The sequence below is a fragment of the Lampris incognitus genome, chromosome 11, assembly GCF_029633865.1.
Source record: "Lampris incognitus isolate fLamInc1 chromosome 11, fLamInc1.hap2, whole genome shotgun sequence".
Lineage (NCBI taxonomy): Eukaryota > Metazoa > Chordata > Actinopteri > Lampriformes > Lampridae > Lampris > Lampris incognitus.
In genome coordinates, this window is record NC_079221.1 from 34,937,373 (window position 1) to 34,962,145 (window position 24,773).

At 44.6% G+C, this 24,773-nt stretch overlaps 1 protein-coding gene across 1 annotated transcript in view; it reads right to left on the bottom strand.

Annotated features, from left to right (window-relative positions):
* Positions 1-10,903: 10,903 nt before the first annotated feature.
* Positions 10,904-24,773, bottom strand: part of sema5ba (sema domain, seven thrombospondin repeats (type 1 and type 1-like), transmembrane domain (TM) and short cytoplasmic domain, (semaphorin) 5Ba) — a 180,032-nt gene continuing 166,162 nt past the window's right edge. The window contains exons 19-24 of the mRNA XM_056290159.1: positions 21,700-21,870; positions 18,021-18,092; positions 17,364-17,501; positions 15,820-15,864; positions 14,417-14,622; positions 10,904-12,778 (exon numbers count right to left, since the gene is read on the bottom strand). Of these exons, the coding sequence (XP_056146134.1) occupies positions 12,602-12,778; positions 14,417-14,622; positions 15,820-15,864; positions 17,364-17,501; positions 18,021-18,092; positions 21,700-21,870 (809 nt within the window). The 3' untranslated portion in view covers positions 10,904-12,601. The remainder of the gene's footprint in view (positions 12,779-14,416; positions 14,623-15,819; positions 15,865-17,363; positions 17,502-18,020; positions 18,093-21,699; positions 21,871-24,773) is intronic.

Sequence of the window (24,773 nt, forward strand, 5' to 3'; positions counted from 1 at the left end):
AGAAGTCTGGCATGCATAATACTACAGAAAACCTTCCCCAGATTACTGTTCACACAGATGCCTCAGTAATTGTTGGGGTCAAATTTGTCCCCGCTTTTATAGATTGGGGTTATAAAGCCATGATTCCAGATGTCAGGAAAATAGTCTACACTCAGAACCAAATCCAATAGTTTTAATATAGCCAATTAAAACTATTGGAATTTCTTGTTCATATTTTTTTAGCATTTCGTTCAAGATGCCATCAGGTCCACAAACTTTTTTTTTTTGATTTGAGGGCCTGCAGTTTCTTAAGGAGTTCCTGTTCAATAATTGGGTAGTTTAATGGATTCTGATTGTCTTTTATAGCTAGCTCTAATTTAGTCAACTTCTCATGAATTTGGGATTGCTTTGTGTTTACATCAATTTGAACAGTGTGGTATAATGTTTTAAAATGAGTTGTCCATATATCACTGCTTTGTATAGCTAATTCATTGTGTTGGGGTTTGTTTAGGTGTTTCCAATGTTGCCAAAAGTTGTTTGTGTTGATTGCCCCCTCCATTAATGTCAGTTGTTGTTTATTGTATTGTTGTTTTTTGGGTCTGAGTGTACGTTTCGTAGTTTTAGGGTCTCACAGTAAAGAAAGCGTACATCAGCCTTATAGTGATTTCTGTGTTTTTGGTTTGATAGCATTCAAAGTTTTTTTCCTAATAATTTTACAATCATTATCAAACCAGTTATTTGTTGCAGTTTTTGGTTTGTTCATGGTCAATTTCAGTTGTGCCTCCTTTGCTGTTTGCCTGAATATATTGTTAACATCGTTTACTGCTAGATTGAGGTTTTCTGTACTGTAGGAGTATATAAAATCCAGAACGTTATCAAAAAGTGTTTGGATTTTGGGGGTATCAATTGCTTTCTGGTATTGTCCTGCACTGTTTTAGTCCCAACTGTATGAATTTCTGATATTGTACAGCTTACTGAGTTGTGTGTGTGCCATTTTAATGTCTGATCTTTTAATAAACAGGGTGATTTGGTTGTGATCAGACAGAGGGGTTAGTGGTTTGACAGTGAATGAGCTGAGAATGAGTGAATGAGTCTCTCTCTCGCTCTCTCTCTCCCTCTCTCACCCCCCTACTAAGCACATTACATGTAAAATGAGAGACTTACTAAAAGGGCTACATAGGCACATGTATATGTATCCCCCTTGTCCACTTGTCTTGCTGGATGCAAAGTCCTTTATAATGTCTTTTGAAGTCTATCTGCCAGTTCACAATCAGTGGCAAGTATTGCCATTATCATTGCTTATATTCAGGATGAACATGATTATTTCTGGCATCTATGCTCCCCTTATTCCTCCCTGATGGGCGGCCCTGATCCTGTCAACCATCTTCTCACATCTCAGTCATGATAAGGAAGGCGGTCTGTGTCTGTGAAATCCCTCTTCATGTATAAAGATAAGCCTTCATGTATAAAGATAAGGGACTGAGAATTTAATACTACTTCCTTTTCAATCAAACTCTCACACAAACAACTATTCTCAATCACATATCCTTATCCTATCATTCTGTCTTACATTCACTGTCATTCTGTTTCTGACACATGTCTATTCTCATTCACATTACATATGCAATTATTCTGTTTCAAATGTAATATTATTCTTTCTTTCATATATTAAAATTCTGTTTCACATACACCATTACCCTAACATGCAATACTACCATACTTTTTTTTACAAATACTATTAACCCCCTTACATGAACTATATAATTCGAGAGTATAATGTGTGTATAAGAATATAGTAGAATAAAAGTTGTCTGTGTTAGAGAGAATAGCAACCTATGTAGGAGAATATGATGGTAAATAAAGGGAAGTATTGAGGCTATGGTAATGTGTGTGGGAGAGTATAGTGGTGCACATGTGAGATTATGGTGACCAAGTATGAATTTTTGGTCATGGGACCTCTCATAGTTACCTTCAGTCTAACACACACATTACATTACAGTCATGTAGCCGACCTCCATCATTGTCCTCTACAGCTACACCTCTTTGCAGGGGGTGCATGCATCGATCCTCAGTCGACTTGACTACTGTAACGGTGTCTTTACAGGACTCTCTAAAAAAATCAATCAAACAGCTGCAGCTGATTCAGAACGGTTCTGCTCGAGTCCCTACTAAGACCAAAAAAGTGGATCACATCACCCTAGTCCTGAGGTCATTACACTGGCTTCCTGTCCATTAGAGAACTAGACTAGACTGCTTTTATTTGTCATTGCCTTATATGCATGTCTCCTGCCAGAGGGTAGGAGGGTTAAGTGGATATGGGAAGGGTGGGTGGGGGTCCTTCACGATGCTGAGAGCCTTCCTGGTGCATCGTGCATCATAGATGGCCTGGATGGATGGGAGAGCAGTTCCTCTGATCTTTCCAGCTGTCTTCACTATCCACTGTAGGGATTTGCGGTCGGAGGCCTTGCAGTTCCCATGCCAGACAGTGATACAGATGGACAGAATGCTCTCTATGGTGCCTCTGTAGAATGTGATGAGGATGGGTGAGGGGAGACTCATCTTCTTCAGACAGGAAGTGAAGACATTGCTGGACCTTCTTGGAGAGCGCCGTGACAGGATTTTTTTTTTCTCCCGAATTGTACCTGGCCAATTACCCAATTCTTCCAAACTGTCCCGGTCGCTGCTCCACCCCCTCTGCTGATCTGGGGAGGGCTGCAGACTACCACATGCCTCCTCCGATACATGTGGAGTCGCCAGCCATTTCTTTTCACCTGACAGTGAGGAGTTTTGCCAGGAGGACGTAGCGTGTGGGAGGATCACGCTATTCCTCCCAGTTCCCCCACCCCTCGAACAGGCACCCTGACCAACCAGAGGAGGCGCTACTGCAGCGACCAGGACACATACACATAACTGGCTTCTCACCCGTAGACACGGCCAAGTGTGTCTCTAGGGACCCCCGACCAAGCTGAAGGTAACACAGGGACTCGATCCGGCGATCCCCGTGTTGGTAGGCAACACTACGCTACCCGGACGCCTACTCAGTGACGTGATTTTGAATTGATTTTAAAACTCTGCTCTTGGTTTATAAAGCACTGAATGGTTTTGGGCCAAATTACATTTGTGATCTTCTGCTGCACTATGAACCATCCAGACCGCGCAGATGGTCTGAGACAGGTCTGCTTTCTGTCCCCAAAGTCAAAACTAAACATGGAGAGGCAGCTTTCAGTTTTTATGCACCACATATCTGGAACAAACTTCCAGAAAACTGCGGGTCTGCTGCAACTCTCAGTTCTTTTAAATCAAGGCTGAAGACTTTCCTCTTTGCTGCTGCCTATGATTAAATAAGCTTTTGATTATCATCTTACACTGCACTGTAAATTTTACTCTTTTTATTTGTTTTTAAATGTCTTTTTTTTGCTTTTCTTAATGCCTTTTATATTTTATGTAAAGCACTTTGAATTGCTTCGATGCTAAAATGTGCTGTAGTTCGTCTTGCCTTGTATTCTTTTTCTAAATGTAAGTGGGTGGAGATGAGCTAAAAATTAGTATTCGCTTAGTCCTTAATATGGTAGGTAAAGATGACTGGCTGTATCCTCAAAAGGATGGCTTCGGGTTGCTAATAAAAAGTTAATCCATGACAAATTTTACCTCTATGCTGTCCCTTTTATCACAGCGGATGTCCCATTTTTCAGACTGGAGCAAACCTCGCTGGTGTTTATTTTCTCCCCCGTCGCTTATTTGCGAGTGCAGAGAGGCTGGCGACACGGGATGCTTTCTCATCCCTCCCATTTCTTCCCAAATTCCTGACATCTCATCTGGGCAGCTTCCAGCCTCCCCCATCCAACAGCCAGTGACCTCCCTCCACCTGCAGGCCAGTGTAACAGTCATTGCATCCTACTGTCAGCAGAATACTTGCTGATTAATGCTTTCCATGGGATCATTAATAAAACCGCCACAGGGCTGCTCACGCTGATTGAGATGTAAGGAGGCCAGGGAAGCACTCAAACCAGATGAGAAGGATCTAAATGTGACATCCTGTGTGTGTGTGTGTGTGTGTGTGTGTGTGTGTGTGTGTGTGTGTGTGTGTGTGTGTGTGTGTGTGTGTGTGTGTGTGTGCACGCGCACACGCACATGGGGGCATATAGGGAGTGGGGCTGCTGTTTTGACAACGATAAGGCTCTTCCACTACACAATACAAAGCACACATTCTGTAATTTATGTTGCAGAAAGAACAGACTGCATACAAAACAATGCATCCTTTTTTTAGTCCAGGTTTACAGCAATCTGTGCAACTCCAGCTCTTTAGCGTCTGGTCTATATGTGTGCTGTCTGCATAGCACTATATTACTGGAATATGCTGATAAAGTATCTAGGCCACTGGCACCACCGGTGATCCATGGCACCCTGCTGGACATAGTCTGACTACTTGGCTGGCTCTCCCCATCCGTCTCCCATTTCCTCTTATGGCAAAGAAAGGTTTCCAGCTGACTTCCTCGCGTGAAGGTTGTGGATGCACTTGCATGACATAGACCAAAAGTAGGCATATATGCATACATCTGCACATGCCTACTCACACATGCATGCACGAGTGTGTGCAAACACACACATTTACGCATGGGTAGAGAGAGGCTCTGTCAGATTTAGTCGTATTAGCTCATTACAGTGAGTTAACTTAACACATTAGAGACACACACATATCTGCACTAGATTAAGATAACTTTCCATTTCCGGTTTGGGAAGATGGGGGCGGTGCAAATTCACATATGCGGCGGCCTCACACAGTACCGTATATGCAGTGTCTTTGTCCACGTCTGCATCTAAGTTTGTGTCCTCGTCTGATGGCTGGGAGAGCTGGTGCTGCCTCGGCTGGGAGAGCTTGGTCTGCTGCATCCTGTGGGCCCGGGGCTCACGGCCCTGCCTGGAGCTGTAACCGAAGAGTAAACACCGAGGGCGGTCTGACAGGACGCAGAACTGGGGCAGGCTAAGCTAACTGCTAGCCCATGCAGACCGGCAGTTCTGACAGTCATCCTGGCTGGCGTTTGTTCTCTTGGACAGCGATTTTTTTTTTCTTAGTTTGAATATATGTGTTAGTTTGGGTGTGTTAGTTTGGATATATGTGTTAGTTTGGATATACAGTGCTGCTTGAAAGTATGTGAACCCCTTGAGCAGTTTAGATGTTTCTGTTGTTTTACCATGATTTTCTTATTTTATCATCACCAGTTTTTATGTATGAAATGTCAGATATATGTTTATCAATTTCATGTACTTGTTTAGTGGGACTTGTTTAAGTAGCCCAAAAACTACATGAAACATGGAATTAGTGTATGTGCAAAAGTAAGTGAACCCCCAGCTGCATTGGTTAAGTCAAGCAGGTAACAGACTGTGGTGAAACACATTTGGGTGCTTAATTAATCATTTAAGCAGACCAATGAAATGAGACATCCTTGGGAAAGGGTTTGGCCTGCACTAATTAAAAGAGAGAGGAAACCCACCAAACCACTGTGGTCCCATACAAATCAACAATGCTGAGAGCAAAGGAGATATCCGAGGACATGGAGAAGAGGGTAGTGACAGCCCATCAGTCTGGGGAGGGATATAAGACCATCTCCAAAAGATTCCAGCTCCATCCATCCACTGTAAGACAAATAATTTACAAATGGAGGGCCTTCAACCTGACAGCAACTCTGCCTAGAAGTGGACGCCCATCAAAACTATCACCCAGAAGCACCAGAAAAATAATAAATCAGGTAAAGGCCAACCCACACATCACCTCTAGAGAGTTGCAGACCTCTCTGATAGCATCTGGGACGAATGTGCATGCGTCTACAATCAGACGAAAATTGAATCGCCATGACATTCATGGGAGGGTTGCTAGAAGGAACCCTCTGCTCTCAAAAAAGAACAAAGCTGCCCGTTTCAACTTTGCCAGAGAGCACTTGGACAAACCAGAGACCTTCTGGAAGTCCATTCTCTGAACAGACGAGTCCAAAATAGAATTATTTGGTCACAATCAAAACCAACATGTTTGGAGAAAAGCCAACACTGCATATGAAGAAAAGAACCTCCTCCCAACAGTGAAGCATGGTGGTGCAAATGTGAAGGTCTGGGGCTGCTTTTCTGCTTCTGGACCTGGACGACTCCATATTATCCAAGGAACCATGAATTCTCCAGCATATCAACAAATTCTTGACCAGAATCTCCTGCCATCAGTCAGGGAGTTGAAGCTGGGACGAAAATGGATTATGCAACAAGACAATGACCCAAAGCATTCCAGCAAAACTACAAAGGAATGGCTTCAGAGAAAGAGGATTCGTACTCTGGATTGGCCCAGTCAAAGTCTGGACCTTAATCCAATTGAAATGTTGTGGCGAGACCTGAAGAAGTTGGTACATACCAGATGTCTCTCCAACCTCTCTCAACTGGCGGAGTTCTGCAAGGAGGAGTGGGCAAAAAGCCCCATAAGCAGATGCGAGAGACTGGTTAGTGGTTACAGAAGACGTTTGGTTGAAGTATGGCTGCAAAAGGAGGAGCCACAAGCTACTAATACAAGGGTTCACATACTTTTGCACATGTTAAATTTTCAGTTTTTGTGAAATAAACCACCTTTGTTGAATTAAATAATGAAAATATATCTTTTTTTTGTGCATTTGGAAGGTGTGCTTTACAAATTGGGATTTGGATGTATGTGTAATAAGCTTATCTTAATGTTTTTTACAAAAACATTGACCATGTCTGGAGGGTTCACAAACTTTCAAGCAGCACTGTATTTGTTCCAGAAAATGCACATGAACGTATCAATATTTGTTGCGTTAAGGTGTAAAAATATGACATGTTAACACGACCAAACTCTACGTGTTAACACGCATGGAAATGGAAGGCCAGAAAGGTAATAGTAAAATCCTGATATGCCACAGTAATAACAAAAATATCCTAACTGGATTGAGTCCAATTATGATGTCTTCATGGAACTGTTATCGATGTGCATCAAAATCACAAAATAGGTTTCATATTATATCCAGAATTCTTTTTGTTTAACCATATTTGCCCTGACTCACTTTACCTAACAGTCAGGTCAAGTGGGACATTTTTTCAAGGTAAAGTGGAACAGTAGTTTAGACCATATTAATTTAGTCAAATGAGCCCATGAACAATAAAAACTGTGTAATCATGTGAGAATAAAGGGTTAAGATATTACAATGCTTAATTTCATTGGCTATGTTGAAATATTTATTAAAATACAGGGGTATTTTAATAAATAGCACGTTATCATAGGCATGCCATATATGTTGTGCAAGTGTATCACATCTCAACCTCTACAATAAACAGAGAAGTGCACTTAGTCTTGGTAAAAGAAAGATATAGGTAATTACATCATTAAAATTAATCATTACTTGTCAGTTCACATTTAATTCTAGTTTTTCCCCTTATCCCTCCCGAATTCCCCAAGTTGGACATGGCCGGATCTGTCGCAAACGTCTCTAGTTCACTTTCGTCGGCAAAGGAGGTAGTCGTGACACGTGTCTCCTCCAAGTCACACGACGACAAGCCCTCGCTTTTTAACACACTGCCACATTGTGAAGAGAGATCACTGCTTAGCTGTGGAGGAGATGCAAAGCGAGTGTACTTTCTGTTCGCTTAGCTGCAGGCACCCGGACGGATTAGAGGGGACGCTGGAGAGCGACGAGAATCCAGAACTTAGTCCAACCTAAATCCCTATATCCCCGGGTGAGGCTGGCGAATTTATGCCCCACCCACGTGGCCCTCCGGCCATGGTTGGAAACGGCACAGCTGGGGTTCGAACGTCCAAGCTGCTTGACGCGAAGATGCGCAGAACAGCACCTTAGCCCCCTATACCGTCGGAGGCCCCCCATTAATTGTCAGTTCTATTTTAATTGTTAGTGTATTATAATTTAGTTATACCCTGGTAAGGACTGTAATTTAAAGGGATGCCAGTTTCAGGGGCCTCTGAATGCCTCTTAAGTCCGCTGGTTTACATATTGTAGCGAATTAGGGGGGCAGCCCGGGAACCATCGCCACAGCTGGGACGCGAACCCGTGTCTCCCACTCCGCAAGCGACAACGTTAACCAGTCGACTAAAGGGTCCGACCCGTTAGTCAAAGACCAACGTGTCTGCTTATCCATGCACGTTACAATACAAACAAAAACACCCTATTTGTTGGAGATGGCAGTTGAATGCTAAACTGGATCGGCCATCACAAAAGTATGTCAATTTATTTTTCAGTGAAAAACAACGGGTGTCCCACTTTACCAAACAAGCGGTCACACATTACCTGAACACACTGCTTGAGTAAGAGAGGGGGGGTTATGGTATGTTATAGGGTGTGTTGCTTCTAAGCTATTATGTATTCCAATTTACTTTCAACAGAAAATGTTAATATTGTCTAAAATAATTGATAGAAACATCACTGGAGTAAGTAAACAGTTTGTTTGGAAGTCTCCTGGAGCATCTACCAAAAAGTGTCCCACATTACCCGAATTCACCCTATAGTAACCGTTCTGGTCCATACTCTTCCTTTCTAACACCCCTATTAGACAAGAATGGAACAACCCATTAGCTGTGACAGGTCTTTGTGTGTTAACATGCTAAAATGAGACGTCTTAAGGTGTAGAAATCAACACGATGTGTTAACGTGTCAATATTTGTTGTGTTAAGGCGTAAAAATATTACATGCTAACATGACCAAACTCTACGTGTTAACACGCATTTTAATGCCCTGTGAACAAGAAATTTCTAGGAGGTTATTTGCTCATGTCCATAAGGGAGGACATACAGGTGGCTAGTGTGATGAAGGAAGATGCAGAGGACAGGAAGAAAGGGAAACGGATGAGCCGCTGTGGCGACCCCTAACGGTAACAGCCGAAAGTAGTAGTAGTAGTAGTTCTTCTTGGACATGTGTTTTTGTCTTTGTGTTGCACTGCTATGGGCTGGGGGAAACGACATGTTATTTCATTTCATGTACGCAAATACATAAAATGAAATGACATCCTCATTCCCGATAAGTGGGTAAGGTAAAAACAAATCTCACATTTTGGGGGCGTTTTCAAAATTTCCGCTTGCATGTAAGAATTCAGGGGGGAAAAAAACAAAAAAACCCAACAAAAAAACAGTGCATTCTGCTGTGTTGGCATCAGGGTTTATTATCCTTTATAATGTACAATATACAAAAATATAGAGTAGCAAAAAATTCACAGTGTCTAAAAGGCAGTGATTACAGTCTACGTAACAGGTCTAACAGTACACCTGGTAAGTTGCATAGAAGGGCACCGAGCCTCACATCACGGGGGACAGAGCTCAAAACAGACCGATCACTACAGACTTCATGGAGTTCAGTCGTAAGCCTTCAGACATCTCTGGCCATGGCTGCACAGCTGGGAAAATCAGCTGGACTGCGAGTACTCACCGTTTTGTCAGTGTTCACCTGCATATTTGTTTTTTGTGGTGTCATGTTTCTGGAGCAGAATGGGAATTGGATGGTGCACTTAGTTTGAAGCTGACCTGACGTGGTCAGCCATCTGGGATCGGTTATAAGTCATGGTCAGTCGGTCACGTTGTGAGACTCTGTCCCCCAACAAATTCCATGGTTGGTGTGTACTTAGCTGCTGCGCTTTTCTTTTTCTTTTTTAAAACAACTATAAGGCTTTTAAAACAAACAGTGTTAGCTATACAATATACAGATACATTTACATGATCCTAACCTCTTCAGGGTCGTTAATGGACTGCAAAAGGCTGTCTCTCCTATATACAGATAGAGCTCTCATTTCGTGCGTGTACGGTAGCGGAATGGAAAAGCATTGCTGGGTTAGCATTCATCGAACAGGCATAATAATAAAATATAGCTTAGCTGTGAAATGCCCTTTTATAAACCAAGCTTTTGACTTTAAATAGTTCCCCACCCCTCTCCTTTAACTTACATCGATTAACATCTCATACACAGAACATAGAAAAACCAGTAGAGTGTCAGGTGTGTGGTCAACAGAACTCGGAAAAAAAAATGCACACAAATCTTTTACGGATCTCCCCATTTAAAGTAATACAGTATTTATGAAAGCATTTATATTGTACAAAACAAATAACCTTGATCATTCAAGCTTACAGGTATACATGCATGTGTACACGAGTGCACACTCACACACACACACACACACACACACAATGAGACTAATATGCACACGTACATAAACACACACACATGCGCACGCGCGCACATACACACGTGTGCACATGTACGCGTGCACACACACACACACACACACACACTCACAAACCATTTTCTGACCTCAAACGAGCATGCCTATGAGCTAAAGTTATTTAATATTGTTATGAATGGGACCCCAGTTGATATTTTCTTACAGTCGTACTTTTTTTAAAAACCATATCAACACAATATTTGTCTCCGAGCTAACATAATATGCGAGCATAGCACACATCTCCTAGCATAATATGCACACATGTATCTCCTAGCAAAATATGCTAGCATAATATCCTAGCATAGCATGTATCTCCTAGCATTATACTAACACATGTATCGCCTAGCATAATATGCTTGCATAATATCCTAGCATAGCATGTATCTCCTAGCATTATATAAACACATGTATCGCCTAGCATAATATTCTTGCATAATATCCTAGCATAGCATGTATCTCCTAGCATAATATAAACGCATGTATCACCTAGCATAATATCCTAGCATAGCATGGATCTCCTAGCATAATATGCACACATGTAGATGAACGAATGCACACACACACACACATACACACACACACACACACACACACAATGAGACTAATATGCACACATGTAGATGAACACACATGCACGTGCGCACACATGAGACTAATATGCACACATGTAGATGAACACTGACACAGACACAGACACAGACACACACACACACACACACACACACACACACACACACACACACCCTTTCCTGACCTCAAACGAGCATGCTTCTGAGCTTAAGTTAGTTAATATTGTTACGAGTGGGACCTCAGTTGATATTTTGTTACAGTCACACTTTTTAAAAACCATATCGGCATTGAATTTTTGTCTCCTTGCGTCTCTCCTCCGGTGTGTCAACATCTCTGTGTAGTAAAGATACAATGGCAACCAATCTGCTGAAAATAAAGGCAAATGGAATGTGTCTATTCAGTGAAATGAAAGAACGAGAATTAATCATCTATTTCTTATTGGTTTTAACAAAATATTACCACCTATGCTACGGCTCATAAAAGAGCGTGAAACGATAAGCCCCTCCTTGTAAAAAAAAAAAACACACACACATAAAAAGAAATGCCACTCCTCTAGCTTTTTCTACCTCAAGTCTCAATTAAAAAAAAAAAAAGGAACAAAAAACAAAACAATCCAGTTGTTCAGCATACTGGCCAAATCTGATATGACCATCGAGCTGGTTAGCACTCAGCAGGATCAATGCATCCATTGGAGAATCAAAAAAGTTTCCATCTCCAGAAGTCCTTGCCATTGTGTAGAAAAAGAATAAACGTCAGAAGAAACACAACGATAAGCTGACCCCCTCCCCCTCTCTTTTGCATACAGGCACCCGAGGCATTCCCAAAGCTTTATGTACAGTACGCTGCCCCTATTACAACGGTATCTCCCACAGTCCCCTGCTCTGCTTTGTCCACATTCTGGTCCAGATACTTCACAAGAACGTGAAGCTCTCGTCTGCAAAAAGCAATGAAGTGTGAGGACTTTGTCCATTAGTTTTAGAGAACAGGTCGTTCCAGCTGTGTGTGATTTTCCTGTACGGAGTGATGATGAGTGTTCTGTCACACAGTCCATGAAGAAGTTCTTTATTCTCTCTGTGATGTGAGAAGCTGAGACTGGAGGAGAGCACGCTCCCCCTCCCAATATGACTGACATCGATATCTAATTTAACCAAGTTTCGACTTCATTTGGCTTTCTCTTGTGTTGTTGTTGTTTTTTCACATGCCACGCTGAAGCAGAGACATAACGGTATTGCGCTGTTTGTTCTCGCTAACTACTTATGATGGTGAGGGCCTCCAAGTTTATCCATTACAGGCTGATAACATGGAGTCATAAAAAAAATATATGAGAAAGCGTGACGTTTTAAACGTGTTCTTGTTCGAGTACTTCACTTGGATCACTAAATACTAGAATCGGCATCTATGCTGAAGTGATCTGGTGGTTTAAATTCTCTCCGACACCGGATGCACTTCATACCGGAGTTTTCCATCGGATCATAACTTGTAGCGCTGTGCTGACATTGCTAAATCCAGTCAAACCCTTATAAAAACACAGACCCTTTGACAGTTGTGTAAGACCCTGCTTCCACATTTTGGGTCTGTGGGCCCACGGACGTTGTCATCCGAAACCCGCTAGGGGCCGGTGGAATGTTCCCGAAGGTGCCCTTGAATACACAAAGCCCTACCATGCATGAGAGACTATGGGAGCACAGACAGAGCCGATGGCGAGCGGAGAAAACACCTCTTGTTCAGATTCCGTCGGTTATATTGCCATGGCGATGGGCGAATCTGTTTTGGGAATCGGGGTAGGGTTGGGCAGGGGCAGTAGCAGGGGGGTGGGGGGTGGGAGTGCAGATGGAGGAGCGTCTCAGCTGTTGTTGCTGTGGTTATAGGTCCGGCAGGGGGACGGGGAAGCGTTAGGCTGGTAGTCGTATTTGCCCAGCGCTGGTGGGTAGTAGGTGGTGGTGTAGACGTTCGTCTGCTGGAGCGGAGATGGGTAGAAGTTCGACCGCTCATCTGGTAGCAGGTTGTTCTTGTTCAGTGTCTGGGAAGATACAGCAGTGACAGAAGAAAAGGAAAGAAAAATTGAGTAGCTTGTCAATAATTTATCTAATAGAGCCAAGAATTCAATATTCTTAAGGCAAAGGAATCATGACTCTCATGCCTGATTTGAGAACCAGCACATCACCCCAAACAGCATGCAGTTTGTTTTAAATTCAATGGCAGGATACAAATTATATTACATTAAAAAATAAAAATGTTTAAAGATTAAACAGCCCACAAGCTTCTGCGGTTACAGCTTGTGCACTATAATAGTATTCATTAGCAAGGCACGTCACTTTGACAAATTTAATTTAAAACACGTCACAAATAATCAATACGCAAATTTATGAGATGGCGTTAATTTAGTGCAGCTCCACCTTCATCACAACAAGGCTAAAACACATTTTATCTAATGAAGTTGCTGAGTTTCTGGTAAAAGCCAAACGTAAGGTGAAACACTTTCCAGAGGAAGCATTAAACTAATGTAATCCATCTGAACAGCTTTGGGGCCCAAGGCATGCTGGTAATCAGGTTACAGCCGGCGAAATACACAATGGTGGCCATCGTAAATTGGCCAGGAGGAGAAGGGAACGCAGTGGATGAATGGCATCCTAATGACACCAAGTGACACCAGCAACACTATTGCAGAGCCTCGGCATCTCCCTCTGGTCATTATAGCTGATGAGCTAGGGCTCTCCATGCTACAGCACCTCTCATCAACATACCCAGATAGCACAACAACAACAACAGCAAAACAACAACAACACATCAGTTAGCAAGCAGAGGGTGAACGCTATCTGCAAACCAAATTAATAGCCATTTCGAGTGGGATCTGAGGAGGGTGGTTGGATAGTAGAAGCACTAGAGTTAGCGAGAAATGCTAGGATGGACTCTTGTATGTACACATATGCCACGGATGATGCTAACAGCCAAATGAATCTAATGACACAGATTGTAACTGATCAGTCAGTGCCAGCATGCAGGGCAATGGAGAAAAGGTAGTTATACTCTGGCATTAGGTGGGGCACATCGCTGTGGTGATGTGATATCGAATGTTGATGGACAATATCAGAGAATTATCGTGTGCCAACTTTAACTTGTCAAAAAGGACACAGAGGTCACTGAGTTAAACATTAACATTTTGTGTTAGGTCACTGTGAGTAGTTTCCCAACTTATTTGTGGGCTGAACACATAATTAAATTGCTAGCAAAGGGGGGCCAAAGGGTTGAATGGGGCTTCAGCAAGGTGATGGAGCTCATTATTATGGACTTGGGCTACAGACAGATAAAGGAGACTATAGGTCTTTAAGTTCTCCAAACAGGAGGAAGATCGGCCGTAAGCTTGAATAGAAATGAATAGTAATTCATCTTCTGTGGTCAGCAGTCTATGCAGATAAAACACACGAAGAAAGGTCCTAAATAAAACTATATTCATTGCCCTTGAAAGCCCAACCTTTAAAACTTGTTTATTTACAAATGTTTGTGTGTGTGTTTGTGTGTCTGTATTTAACAATTAATTCACAATAACAACGATACAATTACACCTAATACTAAAAATAACAATAGTAGTGATAATTCGTGTGGCGTTTTTTCAAATAGACAAAGCTCTTCATGTGTTTTGAACCTGGCCGCCCCTTACCTTGAACTCCATGGGGGTGTACTTCTCATTCTTTGGTGTGGTGTTGCCCTTGTAGTTGAGGTGGTTGGGAGTGGTGGGGTGAATGACAGCCGACTCCTGCGAGGGCTTGTGGAAACGCTGACAATACACGTAGACCAGGAAGGACAACAGCCCGGCCCCCAGGAAGCAAGACACACCCGTGGCGATCAGGTGAATTGAGGTGAATGCTAGGAGATGAAGACATACACATGGAGGGTTAGTAAAGGCCCGGTTCCTGACCGTACCCTAAATTTACATTCTGTGGTTGGATTCTGTTGGATAATTGATGCTGCAGTCATACTCTCCGTGGCCTTTTTGGATCAGGGGAACAGTTAGGTTTGGTTTACATGTTTGCTGCTGGCTATATTTGTTATGTTTCATGTATTGTTCATAACTGTGGCCTGGAAAGTTGCAAACAGCTAAAGCCAACATTTTTTTTTTGTTTTTTTTGTTGTTGTTTTTTTGTGTGGATTTTTTCGCCCTTTTACTCCCTGATTGTACTTGGCCAATTACCCCACTCTTTCAAGCCGTCCCAGTCGCTGCTCCACCCTCTCTTCCGATCCGGGGAGGGCTGCACACTACCACGTCTCCTACGATACATGTGGAGTCGCCAGCTACTTCTTTTCACTTGACAGTGAGGAGTTTCGCCAGGGGGATGTAGCACGTGGGAGGATCACACTATTCCCCCCAGCCCCCTTCTCCCCGAACAGGCGCCCCGACTGACCAGAGGAGGCACTAGTTCAGCGACAAGGAAACATACCCACATCCGGCTTCCCACCCGCAAGCATGGCCAATTATGTCTGTAGGGATGCCCGACCAAGCCGGAGGTAATACGGGGATTCGAACCAGCAATCCCCGGTAGGCAACGGAATAGACCGCCACGCTACCCGGACACCTAAATGCCTATATTTTTGTTGAGAAAAATCACACTTCTATGAGATACAGCACTTAGAAATGTAGTTTCAATCCGTCTTTTCTATTTTTAAAATTCAGCAAAGGTGCAGTCTCATTATAAACCATCCCTTTATCTATGGCTGCCGTTTGGATGAGAGTCAACGGTTGTTCAGCACAGCATGAGGTGCACAGCCTGAAACAAACAACCGTCTGTTGGTTATAATACAGTACCAGTACTTGACACATTTAACGTTAGCCCTCTTCCAGGTTACATCGGCAATGGAGGCTGTGCACTCACTGCCCACAGTATAACCTCCCAGAGAACGGATGAATGCAAGACATGAAAAGACAGACACAAACTGATGCTCGTATGAAAATGCTGTCATTGATGCATGAAAATATGAATACCACATGCACACTACAAAGCAAAAACAGTGAACACACACACACACACACACACTAACAAATACAGTGTTGGAGGCTCTACTTACCACCACAGTGCTGGTCCTTATCAAAGCCAGATGCAGGGAGAATGACTGCAGAAATGAGAGGAATGACAGGATCAGACACACATGCGCATGCTTGCACGCACGCACGCACACACACACACACACACACACACACACACACACACACACAGACACACACACAGTCATTCTGCAGGGGCCTTACAGCCCCTCAGCACACAACATCAAGTGATGGCTGTAACATCAGGGGAGGCATCACATACAGAGGTGTAAACAAAAACACTGAATATAAAACGGAGATGCAGTTGGGATGTTGTGTGTAACCTCTCTGGGGGGAGTTTTGCATCAGAACATTCCCCAACTTCATGTTCGGCGCCCAAGGAGAGGGAAAAAAAACACAGTTTTTGCTGGAACAAAGAGGAAACCCGTGTTCCTAAATGTTAACCTTGTGAAGGATATGGTTGCTGACACCATCAGCTGATGCCAAGATGATCATTTACAGCTAAAACACACCCAGCCCTCCAGAAATATAAGGAGGGGAGCGAAAGCGGGAGAAGAGAGAGAGAGGGGGGGGGGGATGATCAGGCAGTGTTTTAATTAGAAAGCCAACCAATCACTGATTAATTTTCTTTGGGGGTTAATTTTTTCTGCTTTCATCACAACTCCCTTTTCCACCCCATCGGCAGTGACCTTAAGAAAGCCACTGCCTCGTGTAAGGTTGAAATCAAATGTGAATTGGTATTGTGACATCCCATTAATATTAATCACCCACGTTTGAATTCATTAGGCAGGTTTAACGCTGGCAGGGCCATGATGGATCATTCCAAGAGAAAGTTTTAGGGACAACAACAGCTTAACAAGGTATGCTGGGGCTGACCGGAGCACGCGCTAACTTGTCGGAGCCACAGATGTTCAATTATGGGTAATTAATTGAAACGGAGGAAGACGAGTTTTAGCCCGAAAATTCGAAAATTTTGATGGCACGGTGGCACAGTGGTTAGCGCTGTCGCTTCACAGCAAGAAGGTCCTGGGTTCGAACCCCAAGGTTGTCCAACCTCGGGGGTCATCCCAGGTCATCCTCTGTGTGGAGTTTGCATGTTCTCCCTGTGTCTGCAGTGGGTTTTCTCCGGGTGCTCCGGTTTCCCCCACCGTCAAAGAAACATGCATGTCAATACTCCTGTCTGTGCCCTTGACCGAGGCATGGCAAGACGAACTGGAGTTGGTCCCCGGGTGCTGCATGGCGGCTGCCCACTGCTCCTAGCTACACAGCTAGGATGGGTTAAATGCAGAGAAGAATTTCCCCACGAGGATCATTAAAGTATATCAAAATAAAAAAAAATCAAAAAGTATGTCTGATGCTAACTGACGTGTGTGTGTGTGTGTGTGTGTGTGTGTGTGTGTGTGTGCGCGCTCATGCTCATGTTCGAATTAACAGTGACCAAGATAACGGCGTTGATGATGAGTGACTTTAATTCACAAATGTATATATAGATGATGAGGATGGTGATGGTGATGATGATAACAATAACGATGATGGATTGTGAGTATACCAGCGCTGGCTGACTCACCAGGTATCTCATTGCAATCTCTGCGCTGAGTGCTGTTTCCCATGCATGGGCCGGCGCCCTGCGACCCGCACACCCGGCTCCGCATCTGCAAGCCGGAGTCATCACAAGCTGACCACAGTGACCAGGCCATCCAGCCGCCTGATACAAACAAACACATACAAGCAAAACAAAAAAAAATATTTAGACAGACATGAAATGTGCAGGCCAAGCCAGACAGCCGGCAGGCCACCCGATATGTAGACAGCGTGCAACCCTGGAATACTTGCCCACCCAAGCTGTCAGCACATGAAACAAACTAGTCCCAACCGCCACAAGCAGTCCCAGCCAGCCATGCAGCCAAATACACCAAGTGTCTTGTGAGGTAAAGAGGATTGAGACAGTAAACCCACAGAAAGTCTGCTTAGTGCATAGGGGAGATGTCTGTCTCCAGAGCCAAGCTGTATCCCCGCAGCAGGTGCCTGAGCAATAAACAAAGGTTCTTCACCACATGTGAAAAAGCTCCCCAACTTGTAGCCCCCTTGCCTGAAACTGCAGAGTTGTTGCCCTTGTTGAAGAACACTGGAGTGGAGTGGGTGACGGCTAGCTCAGTGAATGGGAAATGAAAATAAAGGGGGTGGAGGGGACTTCGGTGGGACCACCTCCCTTTTTTTTTTTTACCTTCATCAGTCTGGCATTCCCTGACAGGATAGTCGTTTTCCAGCATCTGCTCTCCTCTTGGCGGATGTCCGTCTACAACACACACAACACCCTCATATCCCTCCTGTGTCTCATGACCCATGCGTGACTTCTGATAACGCTGTGTTGTTACAACCCGGCTCTCACGCTCAGAGTTTTTGCCATCATGCATATTGGTTATGATACCATTTTACTCACTGGCTTCATTGTACAGATGTTGGACAGATTTTGTAGTGATTTTAGACACGGGACACACTGTGTCCCATTATCTAAATCCCGTATTTGGAAGTGAAAACGACAATGATAGTTAAAAGTTATCTGTAATGTCGATTGCAGTTTTCCATCACATGAGCTACTTCCTGCTTCCACATTCAACAGCAATGACCAGCTTACACTTACTGGACATGTCTGTGAATGTTCTCATTCATCCAGGTCATGGTTATCCAAAGGAGTTGAATCAAGTGCAACTGGACTTGATCCGTGAAGATGTTTTGCCTCTCATCCAAGAGGCTTCCTCAGTTCGTGCCTTTCTGACTAGACAAAGGTAGTCTGACTGGCTGGTGATGAGACTCAGAATTTATCCTCTTGGAGTCGTTGTCAGAGCTATAGATGTCCATGGCTCTTTGGCGTTGGTAAACATCGGGACACAAAGGGCCATGGACATCTATAGCTCTGACAACGACATCAAGAGGATAAATTCTGAGTGTCATCACCAGCCAGTCAGACTAGCTTCGTCTTGTCAGAAAGGCACGAACTGTTGAAGCCTCTTGGATGAGAGGCGAAACGTCTTCACGGATATATACCAAGTCCAGTTGCACTTGATTCAACTCCTTTGGATGACTTATTGGACACTTACAAAAAAAAAAATCCAGATCCTAGCAAACTTGCTGCGATGGCTGAATATTTATCCGAGTTTTAGGAGGATAGCTGGGCTAAATGGATTGACTTGTCTGAAACACGTCTTATATTCTTGTTTTTTGGCCTCAAAATATGCCATTGTAAGGCCATGCCTAGTGGCGCAACCATGTCCAAACACTTCACAATGAAGCCGGGGAGTAAAACGATATCATAACCAATACACATGAGGACAAATACTATGAAAATAAGACTCAGGTTGTAAGGGCCGTCCAGGTGGTGTGGCGGTCTATTCCGTTGCCTACCAACATGGGGATCGCCAGTTCAAATCCCTGTGTTACCTCCGGCTTGGTTGGACATCCCTACAGACAAAATTGACCATGGCTGTGGGTGGGAAGTCGGACGTGGGTATGTGTCCTGGTCGCTGCACTAGCGCCTCCTCTGGTCGGTTGGGGTGTCTGTTCGGGGAGGAGGGGGAACTGGGGGGGGATAGCGTGATCCTCCCATGCACTACGTCCCCCTGGTGAAACTCCTCACCGTCAGGTGAAAAGAAGCGGCTCGCGACTCCACATGTATCAGAGGAGGCATGTGGTAGTCTGCAGCCCCCCCCCCCCTGGATTGGCAGAGGGGGCGGAGCAGTGACTGGGACGGCTCGGAAGAGTGGGGTAATTGGCTGGATACAATTGGAGAGGAAAAGGGGGGGGCCCCCCCCCAAAAAAAGAGGGCTCAGGTTGTAAAATAATGGAATTATCCTCTAACCAGCTCATTTATTTCTATTTTTTTTGTGTCACCCTGCCTGACAGCACTGTGGAGTCAGCAAGATTGCACTTCATTGGTAGTCTGTCCTCACAGCCATTCCTGCTGTCCTCCATTACAGGTGGACCCTTAGATCAAACTACCTGTGACGGCATCATCAAACAGCCCTCTGACTGACAGCTAGCGTTTGTCAAATTACAGATGCCCCCTGACACATGTAGAACCCCAAGTGATGATTGACATTGTGTCTGTCAAGGAATAATTGGCCGGGGAGACAAATCTGGGCCGGCTGGGTCATTCGTGCAGCAGAGAGTCAATCTGCACAGACCTAATGGGACGTGTTGGCCGATACCAAACAAGGAAACATTAACCTGGTGAAGAAAGCTGATGGGCATCTTGGCAAAGAAAGAGAAAAGGCAGAAAGCCATTTAGTTTTTTTTATCTGTAATTAGCGGGGAGGCCGACTGTAAACCTTTCTTGGTTTGTGAGTGACAGTTCAGCTAATGCAAGATGAAGAGCAGCTGAGGGAAAAGACAGCGAAACAGGAAACGGCTATTTAGTCTGGGCATGTATCCTCCGCAAAACAGAGAAACACAGGTAACACAGAAACATGCCGATACACAGGAGACACACACATACATGCGCGTTGTTTGCGCATGAGGAAAATTAGTATAAGAGGGCAATTAGAAATCACATCATGAGGAACAGAAAGAAGAAGGCCGATATGAAACCCTGACTGTAATCAGAGTCGTACTCGGACCTTATTACGAGTTTTGAAGCTGGAACTTTCATTCCTAGATTAGCCGGCAGATTTCTCATGAATATTTCAGCATCCTTCTGGGGGCAGATTGAAAGTTGCGGGTAGGGGTGGGTGGGGGGGGGTGTCGGCCTTGTTAGACATCTCACATCTCATTATCACACGCTATGACACCGTGGGGGATGCTAGGCTAGACTCCGTGGGGGTTAAAAAAAAGGTTTTGAAAATTTGTATACGAATTCCCAAGATGGCTTACTGTTGTCTGTTTATTTTATTTATTTAGTTATTAATTTCCCCCCCTTTTTCTCCCCAATTGAAATTGGCCAATAACCCCACTCTTCCGAGCCGTCCCGGTTGGGCTGCAGACTGCCACATGACTCCTGTGATACATGTGGAGTCGCCAGCCGCTTCTTTTCACCTGACAGTGAGGAGTTTCGCCAGGGGGACGTAGCGTGTGGGAGGATCACGCTATTCCCCCCAGTTCCCCCTCCCCACCAAACAGGCACTCCGACTGACCAGAGGAGGCGCTAGTGCAGCGACCAGGACACATACCCACACCTGGGTTCCCACTCGCAGACAGGGCCAACTGTGTCTGCAGGGATGCCTGCTGTCTGTTTATGAGACACACACAAGGTGTCCGGATGCCATTTGTTGTTTAAAATGTTGATGCAATGGAGTTGGGTAAAGTCAGGATCTAGTCATTACTAATGCTACTTTCAGTATTGCTTTTTCACACCGATACCTACCAAAACGCTTATCGATATTGTACGCCCCGGTCTTAATTTATACTAATGAAGGGGAAGCGATGCCTTACAGCCCGGCAGTTTTGGTTTATTTCCCAGACTGCAGTTACCAACAGACCGGTTTTTCTAATATTATAGATTGAACCGTAACTACCTGAGGATAAGTCAGTACATGAAATCAGCTTTTAAAGCCTGTGATGAATATTTCCCATTTAGGAAATACAACAGCCATGATGGATTTACTTTAAAGCCTTGCCACATGGCTGACTCCTCTCTCCCATCGGCAAGCTCTGTGGACGGCCGTAGCAGCACCGCGGGAGACAGACAACGGGGAATACCAGCGCAGGAGAATCATTATTCTTTTCCTTCTATCTGTTTATGTAGCGAAGAGCTAGGCTGATTAATGACCAGACAGAGGGGATATGGTAGTAGCGGCGCCTGACAGGGAGGACAAACATGGGAGGGGGGGTGATCACCTGCCTGCGGCCATGATGGCGGCACGGCAGGGTGGAAGGGTCACGTGTGTGCGCTAGTGTGAAAGTGACCTCACCGTCGCAGGTGTGTGTGTTACACAGGGCCTCTTCCGTGTGCAGTCCTATGCAGATGTCCCCTCCGTTGATGGGGGCCGGGTTGTTGCAGGAACGGGTCCGTTGGTAGTGCCCGCCGCCACAACCCACCGAACACTGGGACCAGGACGACCAGCAGGACCAGACGCCGTTCACTGTGTGACACACACACACACACACACACACACACACACACACACACACACACACACACACACACACACGAGAAACAACACAATTAGCTATTTTTTACAACCCTCCAAGAGGTAAGAAGAGTCTGATGGGTTGATGAACCGACTGGCTGGTGTCCATCTAAATGACTGGGGAGCGGGGCAGAGCTGGTGGCCAGATAATGTCACAGCATAAATAAAATAAAAAAATCCAATTGCTTCGGTGTGTTAGTGTGCTGCCGAGTGTGATGCAGGCTGTGAGCACATAGTGCTGACTAGCTCTTATACCCATCCACTGCTTTGCCTGCCTGCCCACATGCCTTACTGACGGACTGGCTGACTGTTGTGAGAACGCGCCGAGCGGGAGAGAAATGCTCATGGAAATGGGTGAAGTATGGACGGTGTGTCTTAGCGAGGTGACAGCAGACGGAGCACATGCTCAAGGGCATTTCTAACATTCTCTCTCCCATTGTTCTCTCTCTTTCTCACTCCTCCCCCTCTCACTCTTTCTCTCTCTCTCTCTCTCCTCCTAGCTCGCCCTGTCCTAGTCTTTACCTCACTCTTCCTGCCTAACAGCGGGTCTCATACATATCGAGCTGTGGGTAAAAATGGGTGAATATTTACATGATTCCTAAATTTGAATTAAACGTCCTTGCCAGATTTACAAAAATGTTCGGGGAGCGCCGCTTCTGTTGGTATTCACGTGAGTATGTGGACCCCCCCCCCGTAATTGAAAAGCCCGTTTACAGCGCAACTGATGACCATAAAGTGGCGCCATGAATCTCCACGTAAGGAGAAGAAGGGAGGCTCTTTGGGCCATTACAAGAGCGTAAAGGTGTCCAAAAAACAAATCTATGTTGTACTGAGTTATGTACAAGGTGTTTTATTCAGCAGCGTTGGCGGTTGCCATTGCCCACCGGAAAAATAAGAAGTCCAGAAAGTAGGAATAGTGAAGGTTAATGCAGTGACCTTGATAGAACGCATTGTTGATGAAGTAAAAAGAAAATGATTTGACCTCAAACTGAGTGAGGTGAGAAGATAGCTGCATGCAGACAAAGCAGTTCAGCTGGGTATTGACAGACTATATTTTCCTATACAGATAAGTCAAGGAGTCAGTTGCGTAACATCGCTGTTATCAGTGGTGCTGTGGTATACCTCGCTCTGCAGCACTATGTTCCTGTGCATGGCTGAGGAAAGTGATGCACTATGGGACATGCCTATTGATAGCATTTAGCCCATTAGGGAGGATACAGCTCATAGATGACTGAGATTTACCAGATGATCGCTTATCCCCTTCGTGAACATGCCAATGACCAAAAAACATCAAGTACTGAAAGAACCCCATGTTCGCTGCATGAGATTTGGCCTTGACGTGTGACAAAACATCAGTAGAAGATCAACAGAAGTACTTATGAGCCATTCTTTGTCGTTTTGCAGAAGAAAAAAAAAACTTAACTGGTCCTCTCGCTCAGTTCTTGGTGTACCAAATCCTCACGTAGTAAGGTATGATGTAGGGCACATTTGCCCCTGTTAAGGCTTGACATATTGGTAATTAATATTGATAACTTAGTTAATTGACTGGTTAATTTGGTAAATTGATAACTCCCCCCCCCCCTGCTTTTTCTTCCCAATTGTACTTGGCCAATTACCCTGTCCCGGTCGCTGCTCCACCCCCTCTGCTGACCTGGGGAGGGCTGCAGACTACCACATGCCTCCTCCGATACATATGGAGTCGCCAGCCACTTCTTTTCACCTGACAGTGAGGAATTTCACCAGGGGGACGTGGCACGTAGAAAGATCACGCTATTCCCCCCAGTTCCCCCTCCCCCCCAAACAGGCGCCCCGACCAACCAGAGGAGGCGCTAGTGCAGCGAACAGGACACATACCCGCAATCCGGCTTTCCATCCACAGACACGGCCAGTTGTGTCTGTAGGGACGCCCAACCAAGCCGAAGGTAACACGGGGATTCGAACCAGCGATCCCCGTGTTGGGAGGCAACAGAATAGACCGCTACGCTACCCGGATGCCCAAATTGATAATTTCGTAACCTTATGATACATTTTTTTTTCGCAGAGGCTAATGGCTGCACCTAAGCTCAAATTTTTTAGGTTGTGCATAATTTTGCTGCCAATTTAGGTGGAGTTGAATTATTCGTTGACACTTTTTTTAGTTACACAGGACACTGAGCTCCTTTAAGATGTGAAACGTTTCCCAGACAAATCAGATGCCTGAAAACAGTCATACAAATTGCACTTGTATAAATGTATATCGGAAACGACACACACACACACATATGGGAAGACTGACACATAGTAACACACGATTCGTTTTAATCCCCTCAGCAAACTCTATCACTTGCTTTCTTCTTCTTCTCATCAGCAATTTTCATCAGTAATCATTATCTCATACTCTTGCTCTTTTTCTGTCTTTTTTGCCCTTGTCCTTCCCTCCGCCCTCCCTCAAACAGGAATAATGAGACCAGCTGGCCTTGTGACACCCGTGGCAGGGCCAGTGAAAAGCTTTCGTTCGACTGAAGTCTGCGTTAGTAGAAATGAAGCGTGCACGGGTTTCCGTGCTGTGAAGGTTGTCGGGCTAAGACTCGAGATTACTCCTAAGTTGTCACGTGCGTACTAATAGCTGGCCATTTAAATTTGCTGGAGGAATTGGTCAGTTTTGCACCAACCAGTGATGAATTATTTATCCACAAGGTATCGGTCATAAATATTCAAAGTGAGCTCTTGATAGAGGTACCGGACTCGCTCAACCTCCAGATGTGTGTGTGTGTGTGTGTGTGTTTATAAATGAGTGTTTTTGGATGCATGAACCTACATAATGTTATTCATGAATGTGTGTACAAGTTAACTGTTGTGATTTGGCAATATCTAGC